General features: G+C 32.2%; 2 protein-coding genes across 3 annotated transcripts; both read right to left on the bottom strand.

Annotated features, from left to right (window-relative positions):
• Positions 1-766: 766 nt before the first annotated feature.
• LOC125072213 (probable peroxisomal acyl-coenzyme A oxidase 1) lies at positions 767-11,250 on the bottom strand. 2 transcript variants are annotated; one of them, XM_047682862.1, is made up of 14 exons: positions 11,053-11,250; positions 8,388-8,530; positions 6,264-6,420; positions 6,021-6,183; positions 5,382-5,505; positions 4,857-5,101; positions 4,612-4,772; positions 4,222-4,384; positions 3,874-4,064; positions 3,568-3,717; positions 3,029-3,134; positions 2,075-2,224; positions 1,597-1,713; positions 767-1,192 (listed from the first exon to the last, which is right to left on the bottom strand). In XM_047682862.1, exons 2-14 carry the CDS (start codon positions 8,506-8,508, stop codon positions 1,046-1,048), a joined length of 1,995 nt encoding a protein of 664 aa, XP_047538818.1. In that variant the 5' UTR covers positions 8,509-8,530; positions 11,053-11,250; the 3' UTR covers positions 767-1,045. The 2 variants fall into 2 exon arrangements, with proteins under 2 accessions (XP_047538818.1, XP_047538731.1); XM_047682775.1 differs by having other exon boundaries at positions 8,388-8,525.
• Positions 11,251-11,692: 442 nt separating this feature from the next.
• LOC125064519 (probable peroxisomal acyl-coenzyme A oxidase 1) lies at positions 11,693-20,429 on the bottom strand. Its single transcript, XM_047671616.1, has 13 exons — positions 20,264-20,429; positions 17,318-17,471; positions 16,972-17,140; positions 16,231-16,354; positions 15,831-16,075; positions 15,491-15,651; positions 15,040-15,202; positions 14,541-14,731; positions 14,096-14,251; positions 13,818-13,923; positions 13,273-13,425; positions 12,558-12,674; positions 11,693-11,887 (listed from the first exon to the last, which is right to left on the bottom strand). The coding sequence occupies exons 1-13, from the start codon at positions 20,379-20,381 to the stop codon at positions 11,744-11,746; spliced, it is 2,001 nt and encodes a 666-aa protein (XP_047527572.1). The 5' UTR covers positions 20,382-20,429; the 3' UTR covers positions 11,693-11,743.
• Between the last annotated feature and the right edge of the window lie 3,098 nt (positions 20,430-23,527).

The following is a 23,527-nucleotide window of genomic DNA, read 5'->3' as shown; positions in this document are numbered from 1 at the left end:
TTTTCGTAAAAACTAACAACTTAAAGGAAATAATGTGTGTGCATGTGTGCACTCGAAATAGCTACATGATCGATATTTAAAACGTGACAGTTGTATTGATCATAAGGTCATGTAGTCACTTGATTATGTCCAATTTGTTAACATTGTAGTTTTCGCGGAACTGGAGAGCTAGATTATCGTCGATCGAAAAATCTGTTTGCAAATAACAACATAATGCTTAGAAATGTATTTTAAGATGTCTAAAATTAAATTGTTGTTCACGGTTAGTTGTTGTTAATGTGTTAGCAGCCTGTAAATTTCCCACTTCTGGGCTAAGGACTCCTCTCCCTTGAGGAGAGGAGTCCTGAGGAGTTGAGGGTTTGGAGCATATGCCACCACGCTGCTCCAATGCGGGTTGGTGGAATACACATGTGGCAGAATTTTGTTAAAATTAGACATATGCAGGTTTCCTCACGATGTTTTCCTTCACCTCCGAGCACGAGATGAATTATAAACACAAATTAAGCTCATGAAAATTCAGTGCCTTGGTTTGAGCCCGAAATCATCGGTTGAGATGCACGCGTTCTAACCACTGGGCCATTTCGGCTCACGGTTAGCAACATTTTGATTTATGTTTATGTGTTACCTAACTAGTGTGAGAACTGAGAAGGTGAATATTTTGTATATTTACATAGTTGAAACTTCCTGAAAATATAGAATAATTGCAGGTAAAAGCAAAATAAAAATATTTTTATTTGATATACGTAGATTGTATAATTTAAAAAAAGTCAATGGTAAAAATAAAGAGCTACAATATAAAATAACTAAATAAAAAAACAATAACAATCACATAATTTTTTGCTTGACCAACATCTATTCTTCTTAAATATCACCAAGTTAGTTACACAAATATTTGCAAGGAGGTTGACATACTGACAAAGTTTGACCAGTGACAGTGCTCACGTAAACGTAGTACGGAATGCCCATTAAAAAGGTAAAAAAGCTACTATTTTACAATTTACAAATCAATATAAATTACTTTATTATCGATAAAAACCGAATATGTTTACAATTTATGTTTTATCATTAAAGGTTTTATATATTTATGGAAAGTGTCGTTAACTTTGTCTTTATTGAGCGGACTCTTCGCGGCTTCTTCCATCAATCTCTCGTATACGCGACCGTCGTACGATCCAAGGGTCGAACAGAGGATCTGTTTAGACATAAAACAATTATTGTTGCGTATAATTTTTTTTTTAAATGATAATTCGATTAGTATATTAAATAAATCTCCATCAATGGTATTAAACGTCTTATATAACATATTAATAATAATTAATCTTCCGTCGATAATTTAAGTGTGATGTGGATAACGTTATACGAAGAATTCTCAGAGAAGTGAGTGAGGTCGGGTTTGCATTGCGTATTTGCATATTTCATCTTCAATTTTTGTTCAGCGAATTAAGACTTCTAAAACTGCTAGCAAAACCATCTGATAAAATTTTACATATGATCTGCAGCACAAAATCGGACACACGCAAAAATGAATTTGTTGTCTACTGTTTCAAACGGTCCTTAATTAAATGATATAATTGAAAGAGATGCTTCGAATGGTACCTCGTCCCTGATGTCGAAGGCGTCGACAAGTCCAACGGCATTCGGTCTAATAAGACCGAGCAGTTCTTCATATCGACTTTGAATATTGTCTATATTTTTCTTCGATATCGTCGAATACTGAAATAACTCACGTATAAAAATTGTGTTTAGGATAAACATTTCTTATAATATTAAATGATTTGATGAAACAAAAAACTCGAACACTAAAGATAAATATGTAAATTAACTTTTTTTTTTTTTTTTATTGCCCGGGAGGGCAAATGACTCTGCTCCACCTGATGGTAAGTGGTAGTAGAGTCCAAACGCGACGACGGCTAGTGCAGTTGGGAAAGATACATTCACAAAAACTATCTACTAACAAAGGTTTAAGATAAGATTCAAAGTAATTGCTTAGAATCTATTCTCAGAATAGTTGTAACACTCATACCGATGTAGTAGTAACATATCTACATTTGTTTATATATAATTACATGATTACCATTAAAAGATCGCCACTTTTTTCCAAGGCCCAATATACCAAATACAATTCAGCTAACTGTAGTAGCACGACTGCCACATTTTTAGACACATTTGTCATTTTCTTAGTTTCCGACCAAAATACATCACATATAAGAAAACGCGCGTACGCCTGCGAAATAAAAATTATTTAGTCCATTTTCTGATAATAATATTAATATTTTTAAATTAACATGGTTATTTTTATTACTAACAGTATTTAAAACGGGGTATTTACCATGTTTTTTATTTTTATTTGTTGGAGCTCGATATTTCGACATTATCTACGAATTCACGAGAGTCTCGTGAACAAGACATTATCCCATTTTAAATACTGTTAGTAATAATATTAATAGTTCATCAGCCTATGTCATTACACGATGCCAACGATAGGATGATCAGTCATTAATATCAGGAATTCAAAAGTACCTATAATTAATCCTAGTGGAACACCATTTTTATATCTCACAAATCTAAAATAAAAATATGAAGCAATTAAAGCAAGTTCTTTAAAGACGTAATGGGTGATATTATATACGAGTAAAAGCGTTTTTTTTTTTAAATACATAATCAAGTATTAACAACAGTTGTTTTCAACCGATCCTTAGAAAAACCGTATTGCGCAAAAAAAAAAATTACAAAAAATAACGAAATATTTAGTATTGAAATAAACTTATGATTTTTTGTTGTCTTAGATTTTCGCGATTATTACACATTGAAATAAAACTAGTTTTTAACGGATTTAATCGCGTATATTAATTATTTTAACATCCCGACGTTTCGAGCACTTTTTCAGTGTTCGTGGTCACGGGCAGACTGCAAAGTGCTCGAAACGTCGGGATGTTAAAATAATTAATATACGCGATTAAATCCGTTAAAAATAGTTTTATTTCAATTATGATTTTTTGTAAAAGAAAGAACAATAAGAATCACTCACCTCACTAGCAGCAGTTAGTTGAACTGAACTCAAATTCCAGGCATCTTCGAAGTCTCGACCCTTGTTTACGTGAGATTGAATTGAGTCGAAAGCTGTCTTAATTTTTCTGAAAACATTTTATTTTTAAATTGTACGTTAGTACCTATACTTTCGACCCTATCGATTTTAAGTGCAACTTTATGGCCGCAATGTCTGCGAAGCTTCCATTATGCAACAAAGAAAGAATATCGGCAAATGTAGTACATTTACCGATATATGGTAAGAAAAAGAGACCCCTAAGTTTGACTTCCAACACAACCGGAGAGGTTCAAGCTTTGGACCAATGACTTAAATGCTTCCTAAACCGTCTCACGTGTTCTGCAAGGATTAGATATCAATGAACACGGAGGAAATAAAGTAAACATTTTTGTAATCGATACCATTTTTTTTATTTCACTGAATTATTTAGCCCCAAAATCATTCCACAATAAAGAATAATATAACATATGTTTAATTAACATAATTAAATAATTTACATTATGTTTTTAACTAGTCCTTACCCTGCGACAACAGCTTTGAATCCTTCAATAATAGCTTCCGGCAAATTGTCCCACGAGCTAGATTTTTGATTGAAATTATCTGATAAGAAAGCTATACTCGATGGTAACGTTTTACCATTAATTGCACCATTCCATGCCTTTACTAGATATCTGAAATTAATAGAAAACAAATTAAGAATGTATTTATAAGGTTAATTAAGTGTATTTTTTGTAATGGGTAATATATGTTATAGGATTGTACCCAGGGTCTTTATCGGAAAACTCTACTATTCTCGTTACTTAATATCAAATATCTAAATAGCTGACCTGGCCGTCTGAAGCAGCAGAACCGTGTATTCGCCCTCGTAGGTGACGCTCGCAGCCACGATTCCGTACACTCCGGGCAGGTTGGACGAAAGCAGGTAGCCGTGTCCGCCGCACGCGAGGCGACAGCGCTCCACGCACTGCACGCCGTCGTAACTGCTCACCGCCTTCAGGCAGCACGACAATGCGTGCAACTGGACCACAACTTTATGTTATAATTAGGAATCCTTAATCAAGTGCTATCACGGCCTGGTTGGAAACGTTAGCAACAGAGGAAAAATACCGAAAGCCGAGTTCGTATCTTCTAGTGCCTTCGAGCTATCTACTGTGACAAATTACAAATAGACTTGCCTCCGGCAGTTGGTCCATGTTTCCATCCCCGATTTCAGCCATGACCTTTGTGTAAGTTTTCCACATCCATTGACCCAATACTCTGAAGGCATGACTCGAAGCTATCGATATAAACAGCTTATGTTGCTGAGTCACATAATCCAGTACTTGAGATTCCGGTTCACTATGGATAATATCCTTATTTTATCAATCTAATATTAAACATTACATTTCTACGCACGTTCCGCATAATAAGAATGTCATTAGTGAAATTTTCTCTAATTTTCAAATATCTATGGCTAAGGGATACTACATTCTAAAATAATATCTAAAGCCAACGTTCACAAAAACTAGATACATAGAAACTTATCTCGATTGTATAATATAAATAATGCTAGTTTACATTCTTACCCCTCCTTCAAGGCGGACTGATGTCTCACAGCTGAGTACCGGACACCTATCGTTACAGCTCTGGCCAACTCGTAAGCCACGTCCGTTAATATGTGCACTCGTATGAGCAACATAGAACCGTATGTCAGCTTATCGTTCTTGGATTTTATGTAGGTTCCGTCCTAAAAGCGATTTAATGGAATTAATGATTTATAAAAAAAAATAAACTTCCAGCTTGAAACTCATTATTTAAATCTAATACTTACTCGTAAAACTTGTGCATTCTTCATAAGCATATTTGTCCTTGGTATTCTATAGTTATTGAATCCAAGAAAACCATTATTAGCAGTGTTAAAGCCCAATTTAGGTCCAATTTCTCCAACTTTAATTCCAGGTAAAGGTTCATGTGTTTCAAAGTCTCTAATTTGTGTAAGGAAAAGGTGAATGCCATGAGACTTTCCATTTATGTGGAGTTGAGCCATTACGATAGAAGCATTAGATATATGGCCCACTAGAAGAAAGGTAAGATAATAATTACCGACTAAACTCTATTAACTGCTAAAATCTACTATTTAGTTATTTAAAGTCGAACAATATAAAATATACAAAAATATTTATAAAGTTATTATAATAATAATATATTTTTGTTAATTTTATAATATAATTTGCGCTTCTATATATATTTAATCTTTTCTTTAATTATAATTTAATTGAAATAGTTATTTGCATAAGAATAATACACTGAGGATTTCAATGTTTAAAAAAAATCAATTATTATTTAACATACTCACATCCACCAGGCCAAAATTTGTATGAAGTTAATGTTGGACTATTTAGTATAAACTCATCTGTTTCAGGATCAAAAGTAGCAGTTGTTTCCAATCCTCTTAGAAAAGTGCCGTGACCGAGCTCAGTCTATACAAAAAAGATAAATATCTACCAAATGATAAAAGTCTATCGACAACACAAAGGAACTCAATAGTTACTCGTAAAATTTGGATTTTAAGTATATTTGAGTTGTCTGAAATAAAATAACTACGAGAAATAAGCGAATGCGAACAAGGTTGGGTGCAGTAGTCTTTACTTGGTGGTGTAGTGGTGGCTTTGTACCACTCACTCATCAAATATTATATCGCGACACAGGAATACTTAGTATTTTTGTGTTCCGGTTTGGAGAATGAGTGTAATTACAGGCACAACGGACATAACACCTAAGTTCCCAAGGTTGATGCTGCATTGATTTGTCGGTTAATATTTATTACAATGCCAAGGCACACTTAACCTACCATTGTAAATTTAAAAAAAGAATACAAAGTTTCACACGTAACTAGTAATATGAAAATAACTTATAGTCAAATGTAAAAATATAAAACGAGTGTTGATTCACGTTCATGATCTCTTTAATAGGTTTCAGGAAACTTAGAACTAACCTGAGAATAAGTGCCTATCATCTTTGAACCTTTCTTTAACCATTTAGCTTGTTGTTCACTGTTCGCTTGATTCACGATCGTCGGTATAAATAAACCAAAATGTAAGAGAAACGGATTGACTTGTTTTAAAACACCTTCGTGGATCCGATAAATATTTGAAGGTCTGAAAATAAAAGAGAAGATATTTTAAATTAAAATTGAATCAAAAATTTTAAGTTTGGTTACATATTTTAGTGTACTCACGAACGATCTGCTTTTTGAAGATTATTGTCAATGAGTTGAAGGTACACCTCGAACAATTTACAGCCCTTTCGAACGGCGTTCTCAAATTTTTCTTTATGACTGAGATAATCTTCAGGTATCTCATCTTTTAAGTCTTCTATGCTTAGAACCAAATCTTCTGCAAGTTTAGTATTATTACAAAGTAAGTAAAAATCTAATTTGGTTGAAAAGATAATACAATGAGTTTCATAAAATTACTGGAAACCGAATCAAAAGCACTGCTTTTTAAATTGAAGCATATTTTAAATATTTTCTTAAATACTAAAAACGTGTTAGTTGTTGTTGTTGTTGTTGTTCTTCGTAAAACGTTTACTTTTTTAAAAATAGAATCATCAAGTATGGACTTGGCTAGTAACTAAAAGAAAATTATTATATTCAACTATAAGTTTTTATACGATTTAAATTTATGAAAAATGGACTATATTAAATTTTGGATTTTTAAGACTAAATAATGACATTATGACAGGCCTTGGGGAGGCAACTTCTTTTGTTGATAGCAATTCCCGCAATTCCGGTTTCAAGTCGAGTCGAGTCCGTAAACATTCCTGTTCTGTCAACAAATATTCGGTAGCAACCCAAAACCATTGATGGAGTAACGTTCTTATGTTTCAGAACACGTAACGTTGTTCATCCAAGGCCTGATTTGCCCTATCGCACTATAAAAGTAAGGTAACAGATAATAGCTTCGCAATCGAATCGAAGCATAATCGTTGTCATTAAGCTGTTTTCCTATTCTACTAACACGATCCAGTTGCGGTTCGATTGAAGTTGAATTGGATGTATTCGGAATTAAATCATACCCGATATAAATATGTAATTATCCTCAATTACGTTTCAACTGAAGATTATTTTTATGAAGATTAGTTAAAGTTACATCGAGAACGTATCATATCCGATATATGTTAGTAGAATTGGCCCCCTGGTAGAAGTAACATCGTGGAATGTTGGCAAGAATACTAGCAGCATTTCCCCGTCGAATCGCAGTACGATCCTCTGGGCTAAAAAGGAACCAGCCTTCCTAACACCACGTTGACATTAACGATTATAAGATCACGTTAAATAAAAAATCATTATTCTACGAGGCAAAACCACACAACAACAATGACACACGCATATTTTATAAATAAACGGAATATGCAAGAAAAAGTTCACTAAAGGTTATGTTAAATTATTTAACATAACATTTAATTTAAACTTACAAATGTACATAATAAAATTCAATTATTTTTAGTTTAAAATACATGCATGTTGCATTTGCCTTAACGTTAAATATATTATACAATTATTACAGCAATATAAGTGCATTATCATTCAGTGTCAGTACTTTGACCGCAAAAAATACAAATATATTTATGGACACCAACTTTGGAACTCACAAATTGCTATTGTAAATATTAAAATAACATTAATTTCATACATATTATCCTTCAAATTTTCTTCAATTGAATTAAAAATATCAAAACTGGTTAATAATCTACGAAGATATCGAGGAACATATCGATTATTGAATATCGATATGTGTATATCGAAGCGAATACACATTTCGAAGCGTCAATAGCGCAATGGTTTCCAAGCCGCCTAGCGATGTAAAAGTCATCAATACAAATATTTTAAAATTTTAATTAAATAAAAAACAAATGAAATGGATTGCTAAGGCTGCACTACTATTGAAGGGACACCCTAATATATATATATTATAATACGTCATTTATTAAGCTCTGCGAAAAACCTTACAAAACCATTATCGGAAGATCTCACATTATATTTATTTATTCTATTAGAAAACCAATGAATGATGATATATGACAAAATGATCACATTTTATGATGCCATTTAAAATAAAAAACATATGATTAATATAGCATACATATACACACTTACAGGGTTACTACTTTAAGAAGGTATGTAGTTATTGTACTGCAAAGCTCACTCAAAGTTACCAATACCAAAAAGACCTTTATCTTCATCACTAAACCCATACCTTAATAGGAATTATTTAATCGCACGTGACATTGGCGAAATAATATGTGATCTCTCGCCACAAATAGAAGCCAAAAAACTATATATTATTTAATTAATCCTTACCCACTTTCTTTCTCATCAATGTCTTCTCCTTCGACCCATCAATTATGTGAATCAGTTCTTGTATATCAAAGTTACACTTTTCTCTTTCCCGCACCAAATCCTTGTTGATATTAGCAGACATGGTGTAGCACGTGTGAACTGCGCTAGTACAAAATATCTTTTAACAATATATTTTACTGTCATCCTCATAATTAAAATACTTGTATTATATTATCATAAAATTAATCGTAATTAATTCTTTAAATAATTGTAATGAGAGTTCATAAAGTGCATTTTGTTTATTATTATTAGCGATACTATTCAAATCAGAGCCGTCTCAAGTTATGCTGGGACCCTTGTGTACCCATGAATTTGGGGCCCCTTTGGTAGATATCTACTACCATGTATAAATAATTTGCTTATAGCCAGGCCTTAAGTATAGTTTTAAATAAACGGTGCGGTAATTTTCGTAAATTTGTAGGAATCTGATTGGTTGTACAATCTTATGGCTATAGTATATAGGTATATTTTTCTCATGAAGAGAACTCTATAGCTTTCTACTTTTCATATCGTCACTAGCCTTTTGATAAATACGTTAGTTATTTCTTACAAATATGACAATTTCGAAAATATAATGAATAGCAGTCAACGGGAGCATAAACGTGTGAAGCAAATTGTTGGTTCTTCGGGGCCCTCACAGGATGGGGGCCCTGGGCACGTGCCCCGTGTGGGTAGGCTTTTGTTCTACTAATGAAGGTTTTACAAATTTTACTGTCAAACGGCAATACTTGTATTGTTGCGATTCAGTTTAAATCTTGAATCAATCAGTGTCAGCCTATAGTTACAGGAATAAAGTACTTGTTAGCCAAAGATCGGTGGCACATTGACAATGTAATGGATGGCTTATATTTCTTAAAGTGCCAATGATGCCAAAAAGGTAAGCTAAAGGACATCATAGAAATAAGTTTCATCAAAATAACAAATGGTCATTTTATTTAATAGCTTTCCTTGATACATTAAATAGCTCATCTGAATTTAATAAATTAGTGTGCATTATTTTGACGTGCAATTAGATTTGTCATTAGACGCGGATATCTGGTCAAATATATTTTGTACTTATACTTTACACAGAATGGACTAATTATTAAAATCAAGCAGATATATTTTGATATTTTCTCAAATATATTTTAGTAAAAATAGTTTAAGTATTAATAACATGCCCCTCGGAAAATGTGCAAGATTTATTTGAGATATATATTTGGTGGATATTAAGAGCGGAGATGGCCCAGTGGTTAGAACGCGTGCATCTTAACCGATGGTTTCGGGTTCAAACCCAGGCAAGGACCACTGAATTGTCATGTGCTTAATTTGTGTTTACAATTCATCTCATGCTCGGCGGTGAAGGAAAACATCGTGAGGAAACCTGCATGTGTCTAATTTCAACGAAATTTTGCCACATGTGTATTCCACCAACCCGCATTATAGCAGCGTGGTGGAATATGCTCCAAACCTTCTTCTCAAAGGGAGAGGAGGCCTTAGCCCAGCAGTGGGAAATTTGCAGGCTGTTAATGTAATGTAATGGATATACTGCATCGGTAACTTTCGCACAATCTTTATCTTAAATATTTCTGTACCAAAATAAACTTAATAAGTATAATTAAATAAAAATAATTATATTTTTTTTAAACATTGCCATTAATTATTTACAAAAAGATTATTTATCTACCTACGATTTAAAAGATGTAATAATTGATTATAACGTGAAATTAATGATTATTATATTACTTAATTACTAACGTATCACATTATCACTTAAAATACTAAAATAAAAAGGTGGACTTTGATATAGAAAATGATTTCATGTATATGCTTATCGGTCACACTCACCTTCATCTTAACCTTCAGAATAACCAAATACTTCTTTTTTTTATTCGATTTAATTTTGTCTTTTGGCGTGCGCTTTAAACATTGTAATATTGTAAACATATACATGCATAACTCTTATAAAAAGCGTGTTTTCTTTTGTTTTGTGTTATCTTTAATTAGTAAATCGATCAGTTTTAGCAATTTTACTTATGTACATACAAATTGTTGAAATTTAGCGGTATTTGTAATTAGATTTAAAATCATGTCTTGATATAATAAAAAGCGTGGCAAAAAAAATCACATAAACAAACAAACACACAGTGAAAATCTCGACTATAAGTTACTAAATGTATAACTATAAATATGTATGTATGTATGTATGACTCCATAACAAGTTAATTGTATGTTTAACGCCACGTCGATACGGACACTGGGCGGAATCAAATCATTAACAATGTAGTTTTTAATATTTGTTTGTTATGAACTTTCAATTTTGTTGTTGGTTTTTATTTATTTATTCTTATTTATTTTGATATCAATTTATAAGCGAAAATAACAACGTTTGTATGTCATAGTGCCATAAACTGATAAAGTCCATTGACCTTTTTAATCTATCACTTAAATTACTTAATTATATATAGAATATATGTATATACAAAATTTCGCTATATGAACGAGTGTGACAAACTTGTTTCTAAATTAAAACATATATATTATCCCGACCGCAGCGCCACCTACCGGGTAAAACCTAAACCACACACTCAAATACACAATATATATATATATATATATATATATCTAAAGAAATATATGTACTTACGTTGGGTGATATTATTATTTAAATTGTATTGACATTAATATTATTATAGTCACTTTCACATGTAGAGGTCACTAGTCACTTTATACCTTTAAATAAATTTAAAATTAACTAAACTAAATGTGTGTGCTGTTATCTTCTTTAGAAAGATACTTTGAGTCTTTAAGTAAACGGTAGTTTTGTCACACTAATCGTTTATCATTAATTCTGGCCTGCTATATTTAGTGTATGTGTGTTAATCTTATGTGGCGACATCTATGTGTTAGTCTGCAAAATATTAGACCAGATTCGATGATATATCGACATTAATTTGAGATATTAAAGAGAATTAAATTAAAGTCTATACAAATCACTTGTTTAAAATAAATTAGTAATAAAAATAAAAAAAATCAAATAAATATTTTGTACCAAAAACACTTACCATAGATTAAATAAATTCTGTTAAGCAAACTCTTTTGGAGGCAAATTTAAAAGTCGTGAACGGATTATATTAAATCACGACTAGGTAAACGATTATCAAAGTTCTTAATAAATATTTTTTTTTTAATTGTGGACATAAATCAGTAGTAAATAAATGTCAGAAAATAAAAATTTTGTTTTTAAACTGTTTATTTCGTTTAATAAAATACAAAAATATATTCCATTTAAATATTTTTTTACAACTTCCATCGCCTTATTTACATATATTAATATTTTACAATTTTCCCTGCATAAAGGGCTTAAGATACTTGTGAAAAGTATAATTCACCGTCTCGGCATTTAGTGGACTCTTGAGGGCTTCTTCCATTAATCTCTCGTACACACGACCGTCGTATGAACCGAGCGTTGATTGTAATACCTAGAAAATATTTATTGTATTATTATATCTTCATGTGAAAATACTTGAAACTTCAATGTCAAGTCGAAAATCTTAATCTATACTCTGTTCCAACCATAACAGGAAAAAAGCCAATTATTGTTAACATCTGACACCAAATTGACGAGGTTCAATTGGTTGATCAAGAGATATTCACTATAGATATGCGAAAAAATGGCGTTTTGCACGTCGACGAAAATGTTATTGGAATTTTGGAAGTAAAATTAAAGTCGAAATAAGTAGTTAAATGTAATAGTATTGTATTATAAATAAATATATATTTATCATTAACTCTTAATAATGCACAATATAGCTGAGTTATTAGAAAATCGCATGAAATACGTAAATCTAAGGTTTGTTTATAGTATTTCCTACGTCTATTGGAATAGGCTATACGTAGAAGCATGACATTTAAGTTTCGGTTCGGAATAAAATTTGTCATAGAATAAAAACTTACACCTAACAAAAACCAGCCAAATACTGGTATCATTATTAATATTATATTATGTCTCTTTAATAAAAATAAATTAATACAATAATTGAGAATATTTTGTTACAAATTTCACAAATAGCTCTTGTTAAAATTAGTAATTCCAAATAAGGAACGAGCTAAATTTGATATTCTATAATTAATTAAGACGCTGAAACTCACCTCATCCCTTATGTCAAATGCATCGACCAATCCGACGGCATTCGGTCGCAACTTCCTAAGTGTATCCTCGTACCACGCTTGCAAGCTTTCAACGTCTTCTGATGTTACCAATGTATACTGAAAAATTATATATTTAAATTAAATTTAAAAACCTTATTGAATATCCATTCCCTTGTTTGTATAAAAAACACTCGCTGAGCAATGTTTCAATGTTTATAATGACTACTGGCTAAATGTCTTTAGACCCGTTTTAAGCCAGGGTGCATTGAGTGCAAAAAGCAAAAAGTGCGTTGTGGCGCCTCGCTGATATGATCTTATATACCTTTATCCCTCGGTGAGTCTCTTAAAAAGGAGGGACATATTATAGTGCACAGATGTGTGTGCAAACAAAACAAAACACAACAAAACACTCTCATAATCCGCTGTGACGGAAAATCCGACACGATCGTAAAGGATTCAGGCGCAGGAGCTACACATCCAACTTCCAGACTTTAAGCTGTTACTGAGAATTTATCAATATTAAACCCAATAACTTTTTATCGGGCGAACCCGAAATTGGAACCCACGACCTCGGGATCAGCGGCCTCATTTAACTCTTTTTTCGAATTACATATTTCAAGCACAAATTATAATCCGATATCATAAATATATAATAAGTATTCATTAATGAAATGAATGATTTTCAAACGCACAATGCGCGCCAGATTAAAATTACCTGCATCAAGTCGCTTAGTTTCTCCAAAGCCCAATAAACGCTATATAACTCCATCAATTGATTCAGGACTATCCTCAATTCCGGAGACACATTTTTAGCACAGGTTTGCATTTCTTCGTAAAAAGACATTAATATTATTACTCGACAATGTGCCTGAAATAGAAAAATAAAAATAATTTTACCAGAGATGATGATGATATTAATATGTTTCAGTTTTGCTTAACATGTTTATCTTATTACAATTACAATAAATGTCAAACAATTGCAAATTTGTCATCAAAATTAATTCAATTCAATAAATCGTTTATTGTTTAATTACGATAATTTATTATGGAGAGATTGAGACGAGAAAACTGTGAAAATATCTGCGCTTCATCATAATTATTACTATGAATCAATGATGTTTTATTAGAATATCATTGCCATGAATTGTCTTATTAAAATTCTCGGAATAATTCAAAATATGGGCAAGAAAAAAATCATTGAAATACAATACTATAATAGAAAAAAAAAATCTTAAAAAAAGAAGTGGATCTAATGATTACCTCAGCCGAAGATGTTAACTGAATTGAAGACATATTCCAAGCATCCTCAAATGACGAGCCCGATGATACTCTTCTTTGCATATTTTCCATGCAGGAAGATATCTTTCTGAAGTCAAAAGAGATCAAAATAAAAGTGAAAAGATTCAAAAAATAAAGATGTTAAACCTATAGAGGTGTTTCCATAAATAATGCTCTCTCTCTTGATGTCAAAGCTCTATATCCGTTAGTGGTATTTATTATTCTTTATTTGAATGAAAGAAAAAACATGAAAAAATTACCTTACAGAAATGATTTGGAATGCATTGACGATGTTTTCAACGCTATTAACCCACTTTTCAGGTATATTTTTACTGCTGGCGGTTTTTAAATATTCCACTGTTGGCGTTAATTTACTTTCACCACTGGCCACTTGTTGCCAAGTTTTTGCTAAAAATCTGAAATCACATTAGACGTTTGATATAAGATAAGATATTTGAAGATTGAATAAATCTTTTGGATATATTACGATTTTAAGGTTAAAAATCGTAGAAGGCTCAATTCGGCTTCCAAAAACTTCTTATGCACCTTAAAATAAGATATATCCATTACATTGATACGTAGTTAGTACATACTATTTGCCATTTGCAGATTTTTCTAAAGCTTATTCTTAAAAAGATAATTTTGCTTAGACGATATAAGTGACTGAAGTTCTGAATATAAGTACGGGACATATAGGTGAATTACCTAGCGGTCTGTAATAATAGTACAGTATTCTCGCCCTCGTAGGTGCAGGCGGCGGTGACCAAGCCGTAGGTGAGCGGCAGGTTGGACGACAGCATGTACCCGTGGCCGCCGCAAGCGAGTCGGCAGCGCTCCACGAACGAGGCCGTGTCCGATGTGCTCACAGCTTTCAAACAGCAAGCTAAAGCGTGCAGCTGTAATGAATATATCACTACAATAGTTTTTTCATGTAGCCCTTACCATTTTCATGGTTATATTAATATTATATTTAAGTTTAGTTACTGTTATATTCATCATTCAGAGTGTGTTGTAACAATTCTTTGTTTTGTAGTATATTCGTCATGTAACGCGTTGTGAAAGGTTTAATCAATTTTTACTGAAGTATCAATACATTTAAAAAAAAAAATGTATAATTTTATAGTATCAATGCACGTATAGCAGAGAAGAGAAAACATCTGACAATTTATCCACTGAATTAATAAGAAAATATAGCAAATCCCACCTCAGGCAACCTATCCAAGTTGCCACCAAGGAGTTCCGTGTTGATTGTGTTGAATGTGTCCCATAATTTGTTAGCAGATATCCGCAATGCATGACTGGCAGCTATTGCAATGAATAGCTTGTTTTGTTGCGTCAAGTAGTCAAGAATCTGACTTTCTGGTTCACTATAAATATGACATTTATTATTGCAAAAATTCTATAAATATCTGCTTAAAGAAAATTCTACGAAATATTATATTAATATTACTTAACTATTTTTCCGTTTAATATGAACATGCAAAATTTTTTTTTAGGAAACCTTTAAAGCAATCCTTATTTTCCATACCAGTCTTCTCGAAATAAAAACTTTAAGACAAAAAACATCAAAGAGACGATAGTATAGTGTTTTATAATATATATTTTTTACGAATGTTTGTTAAAATTATAAATATAAAAAAGAAAAGAACTTATACCCAGATTTCCTCTGTGATTGTCTGCGAACAGCGGAATATCGAACCGCTATAATCGAAGCTTTACTTAAATAGTTTACCATATCAAAAACAATCACCACTCTCACAAATACCATAGCGCCATAATTTAATTTGCTGTTACGAGATTTCACGTAAGTGCCATCCTAAAATTTAAAAATACAGCCTTATAATACATATTTAATTGTGAATCGTCGGTTCATAAAATCAATAATTGTGTAATGGAAATTTAAACGAAAAATGATTATAATTATTACGTAATGTTTGATTGTCATCCAGGCTTACAATAACAATAACTATTTATGAACAAACGCTTCATTCTTACCTCTAAAACTTGTGCATGTTTCATTAACATTTGATTCCTGGGTATCCTAAAGTTGTCAAATCCTAAGAAGCCATTGTTCACAGAATTAAGTGCAAACTTGACTCCAATGTCCCCCACTTTAATTCCAGGCAGAGGTTCATGGGTTTCTTCGTCCCTTACTTGAACAACGAATGAATGGACACCATAACATTTCCCATTTGTATACAACTGTGCTACCACAATACAATAATTGGCTGCCTGACCCACTGAAACAATAGAGTTATTTATAGACAATTACTACAAAAATGCTATTAAGTTATTTTAATTCGTTTTTTTTTATAATTTAACTTAATAATTAACTAAATTTATGCATATAAATGTACAGATTATTTAATATAATATATAGGTTTTGTTTGCTCACATCCACCGGGCCACCACTTGTAGGAGGTGAGTGTGGGACTGTGAAGGACAAACTCCTTGGTACTAGCATCATATGTGGCAGTAGTCTCCAATCCACGAATAAATGTTCCATGACCCAATTCAGTCTGTCAACGAAACAAAATTATAATTATTGACCAAAATACTACAAAGTATATTCATAATTTAGCACATATTTGTAATACGCTATGTCAGATAAGTAAAATTATCCGATCTTCACACTTCCAATTGTTCGTTGATGAATATATTCACACTATCGGTACCAAAAATTACATAAGTACGTTGAATTACTGAAAATTGCACTTTTCAATTCAATCGGACGATGGATCGAAAGGCATACATAAGGATGAAGTTAAACATTATTTCTATTAACATATATAATAATTTACTACTTTTTATGCAGTTCTGATTTATCTCGAACTGTTTTTTGCCGGTGGCACTAATTGTCTCTACCTCATCATCGTGAGGGGAAACGAGTTAAAATACAGTGTTAAAGTTTCATTTACCGAAACAAAACAACTTTAATCTATGTTATTTAAGCAAATGATTACAATTTACAATCGAGATTTATTGTAAAGATTTAAAGATTTAAGATCAATAAAATAGCCGACAGCCAGGAAACCTGTTTATATATATATATATAGCTATGTATGTATACTTGGACACAATCCTACAGTTTTATTATATGCGTAGAATACGTAACGGTTATTTAAACACTACATACTTGAGCATAACTACCAATTATGTTACAATTCCATGCTCGTTCGAGCCACTGGGCTTGCTGCTCGTCATTCGCCTGATTGATGATCGCCGGCATGAACATAATGTAGTGAAGCCCCAGTGGTGATCCATCACGCAGCGTTGTCGATCGAAGGAGATTTGATATAACATCCCTTAAAAATTAATGGTAACTTTTCAGTTACTAATATTTATCTCTATTGTGCCCTTGTCTTGTCATGTTTATCACAACATACAAGAAAACTCAAATACAGTAGGTCAGACATAATCCGCTTTTAATCAATATTTTCAAAGGAATATATTAGTCTCAACAATCTAGAAAATAGTTTTACCTGTAATTAGATATAGTTGTTTTACCCTCCTTCTGCAAACGACGCACCAACGAAAAAATTATGACAGATTGTTTTATAGCGTTTTCAAATTTCTCTTTGTGGCTTAAATATTCTTCTGGCACACGATCGAATGTTTTACTTAGCATTATTTCCTCTGAAAGAAAACGTAAGTAATATACACCAAGAGTTTGTTATTATTAATAACATCAATTTATTGCACAGTTACTTTAAATGTATTGTTTAAAGTAGCGTTTTAAGAGTAAGTTGGCAGATATTATGCCTGAAAAGTAGCCTATGTCCGTCCTTGTAATTAAAGCTAGCCTCATACCAAATTTCATTAAATTCAGTTCAGTCATTTTGGTCGTGAAAGAGCAACAGACAGACAGTCAGACAAAGTTACTTTGTCTAATCTATACCAATATAATAATATTGGTATAGATTATCGAATAAACACAAAATACAAGTAGTTAATAATAAATAATACGTTATTGTAACAAAAACAAAACATAAGCACACGCTTAAAAGTTAATAACTTTAATATTTCTTAAGTCACAAACAGTAAAAATGAAAAATAAACAAATTAAACTGCTTAGTATTAGTAATAAGTATTTATGTATGTATTTCGCGGATAGAGTTTTACGAAGGCCACATCATGAGACGTTGGATGCTCAAGAAAACAAAAAATACCCGGTTTTTGCTAATCATTAATAACTTTAATATTTCTTAAGTCACAAACAGTAAAAATGAAAAATAAACAAATTAAACTGCTTAGTATTAGAAATAAGTATTTATGTATGTATTTCGCGGATAGAGTTTTACGAAGGCCACATCATGAGACGTTGGATGCTCAAGGAAACAAAAAATACCCGGTTTTTGCTAATCAAGTCAGGAAAATCAAATAGTTAGTTAGTTAAAGTAAAGACATTGACACTGACAAAAAAAAATGGAATTGATATGGTAGATCTTATATATTTATAAAATATAAGTTATACTTGCAGATACGTTTATACTCTTTTTTGTAAAAAAATATGCCAAATGGTGCAAACAACATCATTTTCTTTTATATTTCCATGAATTAAAACCGATTCATCAAAACCAACTACCTTACAATTGATAGAGCTGTCATGGAATATACAAAAAAATAGGCCGGAAACTTTAAATAATTACTTTCATAATATTATTATTTACTTTCATAATATAATTATTTCATTATATTACAGGGACAATACAAAATATTCATTATATGTAACCTCAAGAAACTTTGATCGACACTACAATGTATCTTATTTACATGTTATGCATAAATAACAAGCAAAAAACATTTGCTTATCATAAAAACTAGTATTTTATTTGTTTGTAATATATAAATAAATAAGAATAAAGGTTGCCCCAAGTTAATCTTTAAGAATATACCAGTTTCAATGTCAATGATTTTTGATTGGAAAAAGTTCAGGCGCAAGCTCAGGCTTTACATCTTCTACGAAGCACAAGGGCGTAACTACCAACTACCTACTTTCGAACTCCGAGCAGCTACGAAGAATTTATTTATAGTAAACCAATATACAATATTAAATGATACAGTTTTATTAAGTATATATTGTGAAGAAATCCAGTAACATTTCAATAACCTGACCCGAGGTTAAAACATCGCTTTAATATTGAAATTTGTACTTTGAAAGATATAAGGAAGGGCCACGAAACCATTCTATTTCCAGTATTCGGCATATAATTTGATCCGACTAAAATACCAATCGTTTGAATATGTTACTTATATCATCATCATCATCCTCCTGCATTTATCCCATTTTTATTTGAGATCGGCGCAGCATGTCTTCTTCTTCCATACTTGTCTGGTGTCATCTCACAAGTAACATTGTTTCTAGCTATATCGTCTTTCACACAATCCATCCATCGTTTCTTTGGCGGTCCCCTTCCTCATTATCCATCCACGTTCATGCTGAAGACCTTCCTCACAACATAGCCCTCATTCCTCCGCATAACTTGCCCAAACCATGATAGCCGGCTTCCACATAACTTCTCGGTTATACCTATGTTACTTATAATATGTCAATTAAAAAGTCCACTCTCATCTTGTTTGACTATTATAACAATGGAATTGTATCAACTTTTTGTCCTAAATAAAAAAAAATGCACTTTTAATCATGTTTGAATTATCATTTAAATATATAGCGACAGTTAAGAATAATCAAATCGATTAGAACTCACAAAAAAACTTAATAGGTGGCTCTATAAACATACATTTATTTATTGTTATTTTGTTATCAAGTTTTTAATATAAGTAATAGTCATAGCTAAAAGCTAAAGAAAAACCTACTATCGCCTAGCCAATTTCGTTTAACGAACAAGTTTTTACAACTTCAGTATATTATATTTACTAAAAAAAAAAACACAAATACGGTGCTTTCTTGTAATTTAAACGTAAATGCGATGAAACACACCTATCAAATATATTTCTTCAATCTGCTTGAAATTGCACGATATTGTTGATATTGATTGCAACCGGTTTTAAAAATTTATAAGAACCGTTATCAAAAATATATACAAGTTATGCATAATAACTAACAAGCCCATTTATAAATACGATACAATAAAATATTTATATTGAGAATCTAATTTTGAGGCATAATTTTCTCTCACAAGCTGAGTACTTGTAGGTATACCCACACACTCACACACTCTCATTACGGGGAAACTCATAAACTTTCGAACGATAATGATTTATATTCTGGGTCAGTAAACACTCCGAATTCGAAAATAAATTTGTCACGTCCGATATCTCCGGCACCATTCATATTAAAATGTAAACAAAATTTACACAAAATACTGGCCAAATTAAATCGATCTCATGAGATGGAAAATATTAAAAAGTATTTATTCATTTTCATATAATTAAGGTACTTAAGTGGCTCTCTATTTTTGACATACCTTTTTCTTTTCTATCTCTTGTTTTCTCCGGTCCTCCATCAATAAGCGTTGTCAATTCTCCTATATCGAAAGTACATTTTCTTCTTTCATTTAACAGGTCCTGGTTTACTTTTTTCATTATTTATATAAATATTAAGCAACACTGTCAACACACAACATTAAAATCAGGTCTATTCGCTGCGAGATGACGCCAGTTACTGACTAGACGTTTGAATTAGCGTACACTTCGAACAAGTTAAAACGTACGTAATGGACAGTGGTTTTAATGATATCTTCATCAATAGCAGTGTGGCGTACTGGTAAGCACAAAATAATTAATTGGTTTACCGTATATGTTAATTAATTAATTATCTACTCTTGTTTCCTATAACTTAAGAAAAATAATTCCGATGAAGACACTTATTATAAAAGGAGAATCAATATAACATCAAAGTGAAAATATAACGTTTTCTTTATTCCTACCTAGTAGGTGGCCAAAACATTCTGTTAGGTATATTAACTAAAGAGTGCCCGCCACTCCCAAACTCACCACTCCCAAACACCAAAAATAGGGGTATTACATAATTGACACATTTACGATGCTGTAGTTCCTGAATGGATGGACAGGCTACTATTTTCTTTTTAATCAATGTCTTTTTCTGTAGTATTCTTTGCCATGTTCTATAAAAATGGATCTCAGCAATTTAAAAGTTACGGAGGTTAAAGCGGGAATGACAAGCGAACGTTTTAAATGTATAATTTAATCTTGCTAGTAAAAGTTATAATGTATTTGTCTAACTACAAAATGTATAAGAAAATAGAAAAGAGTTACAATAACAACTATTATCACAATAGTAATATTCCTATATACATAATGTTACACGTAGTGCCGTCGGAGATTAAAGCATAGACTTGTTGAAATTGCTAACACGCGACAGAGCCACAAAAAACTGACCGTGCGCACTGGAAACTGGACTCGCTTAAACGTAAATGAAAATTTTTTTTTGATGAGAGGTATCCGGGTTAGAAATACAGAATCACCTACGCCACAACCTGCTAAAATCTCTGCTTCTACCACGTTGCAAAATTATTACTTTTAATCTGGTATGGTTACATAGCTTTGGTGGGCTTAAATTTCTAAGGAGATACGGTGAATTACAAATTAATCTAATGAACTGGCAGGCCAGAAACGCTCAGGATCCTAAAAACTCAACAAACCCATGGGGGTTAGTCGTTTTGTTTTGATTCTATCTACTGCTTCATAGTGCATTCATCCTATATTATAGTTGCTGTTTCTGTATCTATCTCTGTACGGTCTAAATTCTAAATCGATCAGAATCTTAAACAAATACAAAAAGCTTCATTTCTCGATAGCCCATGGAAGAATGATAGTTTCTGCCTCACCTTCAGAATCTTCTGATGAACCTAATAATCTTCTATTTAGAGTATGTCCAAGTCGATTAGCATTTAATCGAATTGGATATACTCTAAATTTGACTGACATTTAACTTAGTCTTTCTCTCTCAGCTTATTATAAATTTACCTCACTCTGACGGGTTTCATTCCAAAACACTGAAAATTCAGTCATAATACACCCTGAGCCGAGGTTTCTCTGGTACATAATTATCTGCTCTTGAATTGCAGCAACTCTCGCCTCATTATCTTCTTCAGATTCTTGTGATCGAGTTAGTTTAATTATTTTAGGTGTTTTTCTATAACAACAGAGAGATTTTTTCGAGGCATGTTAATTATGAATATGTAAAATTATTGTGTGCCAAGAACAAAATAACGTAGAAACTCAACTTATCGAAGTCAATAACCACCAATCCTAAATCATGTCACCCAATAAAAAAACAAAATAAATTGTAGTCAAACAAAAATCTAAATTTTAGTAAGTAATATATATTATGATATTTTTAAGCTATTGTAGAGCTTTTATCGCGGGCTTTGAGCGCGGCGACCGAATCAAGAAATTCCTTAACGAAATAAACCTAACACCCCTCACTCTGACCGACACAACAGTGCGGCGTTGAATGCCATGCATCGTCTAACGTGGTTTCAGTTCGGCAGACTTCGGCACGGTGTTTGTGTTCGTAATAAACATTAACTTCTCATATAAAAGAAAAAATGTTTCCATTATCCACTATCACCACTATCGGTCACTACGCTCAAAAAGTGTAACTTGAATTAATATCAAAGAAAAAAAATACTGCATAAATAAAATTTAAAAATAAAATAAAATTGCAAACTTGATAAAATGCTATGCAATAGCTTTGCCGCGGCAGTCCCCGAGTGCCACACGTATTTTTTACATATAAAAATAATAAATAAATCCTACCAACTGTCGCCGTGTTACTAATATTTTCAGTGGCGTAGTTCTAGCCGCTCTAGGCCGCAGGCCATGTGCCGCCCCTTTCTCACCACCCATCATTATAAACTAGAAACATAATTCATGAATTTATTTTATTTACACTTTTATGTGATTCTGAAAATTATTTAACTAAAATCTAGCTTATAAAGCTAGTTTATAATATTTTCCGAGGTTTCAGGAATGATTGGACATTTAAATAAAACATTTAACATGGTTTTAAGTTTTATTTTTATTAAAATAAATGTTTTAGTTTATTACAAAACTAGTCTGCACTTAAGCGCAGCAAAATCATTAATTAAATCTTCGCAATCCAATTTGCTTAAGAAAACAGCTTCTATGTTAAGCAAAGCAAGATCGTTTAACCTCTGCGGCGACATTGTTATGCAAAAATAGTTTTAACTCTGCGCAAACAAGAATACTATCTTTCTCCTCTAAAGCTACTGGCGGGTATACACACACACATACGCAGAGGTAAACGTTTGGGTTAATGGTAAAAAGACCTTCAGTTCGTAACCATTTCTACAAACTGACTGCACTCTTTCGATCAGTTCCATGACAATGATAGTGTCAATTTCCACACTTTCCACACACAAGTTTTTTACTTGTGGCGTTAATGCGACTTAGTAAACATCCCCAAAAAACAGCCACGGTTCAAAACGTTCCAGTTTCAAATCTATACCTCTTTCTTCACATATTATAACGGTTCGGTTCTCTTGTGTCATTTTCGATGGTGACTAGCGCTGTATGGATTTCATTTCACGACTCGTGTAAACTTTTGCATGCGTCTGCCCGAGCTGACCAACGAGTCGTTGATAGAGTTTTGACGGTGAAATGGGTTTGAAAGAGTTCCCAACATTGTTGAGTTGACGCTGCAAAGAAATTGTATAAGTCTTGGAGAAGACAAAAGAACGAAC

The sequence above is a fragment of the Vanessa atalanta genome, chromosome 1 (genome assembly GCF_905147765.1).
Source record: "Vanessa atalanta chromosome 1, ilVanAtal1.2, whole genome shotgun sequence".
Taxonomy (NCBI): domain Eukaryota; kingdom Metazoa; phylum Arthropoda; class Insecta; order Lepidoptera; family Nymphalidae; genus Vanessa; species Vanessa atalanta.
This window is presented reverse-complemented; position numbering and strand designations above follow the sequence as displayed.

Bases quoted from the DNA above. Each gene is read 5' to 3' on its own strand.
- LOC125072213 (XM_047682862.1), bottom strand. From the start codon at position 8,508: ATGTCTGCTAATATCAACAAGGATTTGGTGCGGGAAAGAGAAAAGTGT. The intron at 5,506-6,020 runs GTTAGTTCTAAG...TTTTTTGTATAG, and splicing joins TGATAGGCACTTATTCTCAG to ACTGAGCTCGGTCACGGCAC. The intron at 4,773-4,856 runs GTAAGTATTAGA...AATCGCTTTTAG, and splicing joins AGAATGCACAAGTTTTACGA to GACGGAACCTACATAAAATC.
- LOC125064519 (XM_047671616.1), bottom strand. From the start codon at position 20,381: ATGAAAAAAGTAAACCAGGACCTGTTAAATGAAAGAAGAAAATGTACT. The intron at 17,472-20,263 runs GTATGTCAAAAA...GTTTTCTTTCAG, and splicing joins AAGAGATAGAAAAGAAAAAG to AGGAAATAATGCTAAGTAAA. The intron at 15,652-15,830 runs GTAAGAATGAAG...TTTAAATTTTAG, and splicing joins AACATGCACAAGTTTTAGAG to GATGGCACTTACGTGAAATC.